The sequence below is a fragment of the Populus alba genome, chromosome 6 (genome assembly GCF_005239225.2).
Source record: "Populus alba chromosome 6, ASM523922v2, whole genome shotgun sequence".
In the NCBI taxonomy this organism is placed as follows: Eukaryota; Viridiplantae; Streptophyta; class Magnoliopsida; order Malpighiales; family Salicaceae; genus Populus; species Populus alba.
Window position 1 is genome coordinate 21855159 of NC_133289.1, and position 2707 is coordinate 21857865.

General features: G+C 32.3%; 1 protein-coding gene across 1 annotated transcript; it reads right to left on the reverse strand.

Annotated features, from left to right (window-relative positions):
* Window positions 1–1332: 1332 nt before the first annotated feature.
* LOC118053506 (metalloendoproteinase 3-MMP) lies at window positions 1333–2229 on the reverse strand. Its single transcript, XM_035064790.1, has one exon. It carries the CDS (start codon window positions 2227–2229, stop codon window positions 1333–1335), a length of 897 nt encoding a protein of 298 aa, XP_034920681.1.
* Between the last annotated feature and the right edge of the window lie 478 nt (window positions 2230–2707).

The following is a 2707-nucleotide window of genomic DNA, read 5'->3' on the forward strand; positions in this document are numbered from 1 at the left end:
AGAATATTGGGTTAAGTATTATGTTAGATATTATAAGACATATACGTATGTATATGTTAGGGATTTGAAATATTCGTATTTCATTGTGGAAGAATTGGTGAATTAAATTGTAATTAATGGAATTTCTTAAGAGACCGTTTTGGAACGCGATGCAAACCGTGTTCTCAAAAAAATTAATTTTTTTTTGTTAAAATTTAATACGGTTTGTATGTTTGGATCGTTTTGATATGTTGATGTCAAAAATGATTTTTAAAAAATGAAAAAACACCATTCGACATGTATTTCGAACAAAAAAGTTATTTGAAAAGCAACCGCTACCACACAACCAAAACATGCTCTAAGTCTAATTTTCCGTTCGGTAACTATAATTAAATAACAATTGAAGTGTAAAATATAGAACGATAATCTTTGATTATGATGATGTTCTCAAAAATCTAAAATGCTAGGAAAATTATTTTTTATCGTGTTTGGATGATATATGATTATATGTTCATATTCAATCTTTTACTCTTCATTACTAAGGATTTCAAGGATTGGTAGCAAAGAGTGGATTTCCTGCAAAGATTTTTTTTTTTTTTGTTCTTTTAATTTTTTTTGAAGGGTTGCAATAAATGAATATTAAATTCTAAGAACAATAAAAAAAATTGATGTATATATAACAAATATTGAGAATAAGTTATAAGAAAGTAAAAAATTGAATTTTTTATTTTCTTAACTTAAAAAAAGTTAGAATATGACATCTTACCTGAATCCAAAAATATTTAAACGCAGCACGCTAAAAAAATTAAACTTGTATCTTATCAGACCCTCTTGCCATGTCCTTGACATTCGCTAAACTTCTACAACGAATTTTTTTCATTTGGTCCCTTCTAGTCCTAGTCATGGGCTTTATAAGGGGGAAAAAAGGTTTTTAGTATGAAAAACAATGATACATCAAATTATATTTCATTTATTTTTTTGGGTTATAATTGTTTTTCTCTTTTATGCTAATTTCCAACCATGGTGGCAGAAAACATTGGGCTACGATTTATAATCTTTAGAGTATGTTTATCGAATATAATAACGGTTGTTTTTCAAATAATTTTTTATGTCAAAATACATGTTAATGATATTTTTTTATTTTTTTAAAAAATATTTTTTACATTAGCACATCAAAACAATCCAAAACATATAAATCATATTAAATTTTAACAAAAACAATATTAAAATTTTTTAAAATTACGATTTCAACCAAGTTCCAAACTGTTCGATTATATTGATACGAAGTTGGGGCGAACTAATGCCGATGCAGTTATAATTATAAGACATGCCCAGCTCAGTGCTCCTCATCGATCACTTGACACCATACAAAGCTTCAATTCCATGAACATCATCGTCTTGCAGAACCCTGGTTTCATTCATGCCGGTATATGGCCACATGACAGCACCCTTAACTGAGGAATGAGCAAGCCCCAAAGCATGCCCCAGTTCATGCAATCCAACTGTCAGAAAGTCGTAGGCTCCTGGGGTTGCCCCAAATGACCAGTTTAGATCTGCATTGAAGAACACCCTCCCATCTGTTGGGGGATATGCAAAAGCTTCTTTACCTTCATCCATACCTTCTTGGCCATTTTTAAGGAAGCCAATCGTGATGTCTGCAATTCTAAGATTCCGCTCCACAAATTTAAATGTAAAAGGTAAATGATCACCCCATGGTTTAAAACAATATTTTGCAAGAGGATTAAGCACATCTTTTCTGCTACCAGGTTGATATCCCCAGTTAAGTACTTTCGTATTTTCCGGCCACTTAGGTGATCCCGGAAACAATGCATAATCGATGTTGTAGCTACCTGCAGACTTCATTCGAGTCTTGCCATCAACAATATCCGGCACCCCGCATCGCGGCTTCATCATCAGCGACACTGTTTCTGCATCCAACACCCCGGTGGGCTTCAGGTTGAAATTGATTTGGTAGGTTTTGAGGGCTCTTTCTATGGTTTCATCAAAATAATCATCGTCTACCTCATCATTATTTAAACCTCCATGGTTTAGGTATCCAAAATGATGGAGGAATTTCTTGAGTTGGTCGACGCCATCTACTTTGTCACCTTTCTTGGATCCTTGTAGATGTCTGATGAACTCAAAGGGCGATTCGTTTTGCACATTTGGGTGTGTCCAAGCGGTATGAGATAGGGAAGAGAGGAAGAGGAAGCAAGTAAAGGCAAGGGCATAAAAGATTGTGGATGCCATGACTAGCTGGTCAGAGGTGAAATTGATAGTACTGCTATAAAGGCTTCCTTTATATATACTAATTTAATCACAGATAATCTATCATCATAATAATATTATTATTATAGAAATAAATATTACGGATAAAGAGATTTTTCTTTTGATTTTCTGTGAAAAAAATCAAAAGGAAGACAAATGCAAAATACAATGGTTGTTGGTCCTCGTCAATTCTATTATATTGACTAATTACATTGGGTCATAGTAATTCAAACAAAGAAACTCTCGTGGTATTTTAAGCGAAGAATCGAGAGGCCAAAATAAATGCAAGGCAAGAAATTTTTTTCCCTCAATAGGTTTAATCTGTATTTTAAAAGTAGATTTGTTTCTCATTATTCAAATCCTAATAAAAGATGCAAAAAGTTTTTTTAAAAAAATTAAATACTGTTTAAGTTTTGATTTGGTGTGGTTTTATATTACTTGTTTTATTAGAAAGATCTTA

What these genes read in the sequence shown, in the direction of transcription:
- LOC118053506 (XM_035064790.1), bottom strand. Translation starts at nt 2,229, where the DNA reads ATGGCATCCACAATCTTTTATGCCCTTGCCTTTACTTGCTTCCTCTTC.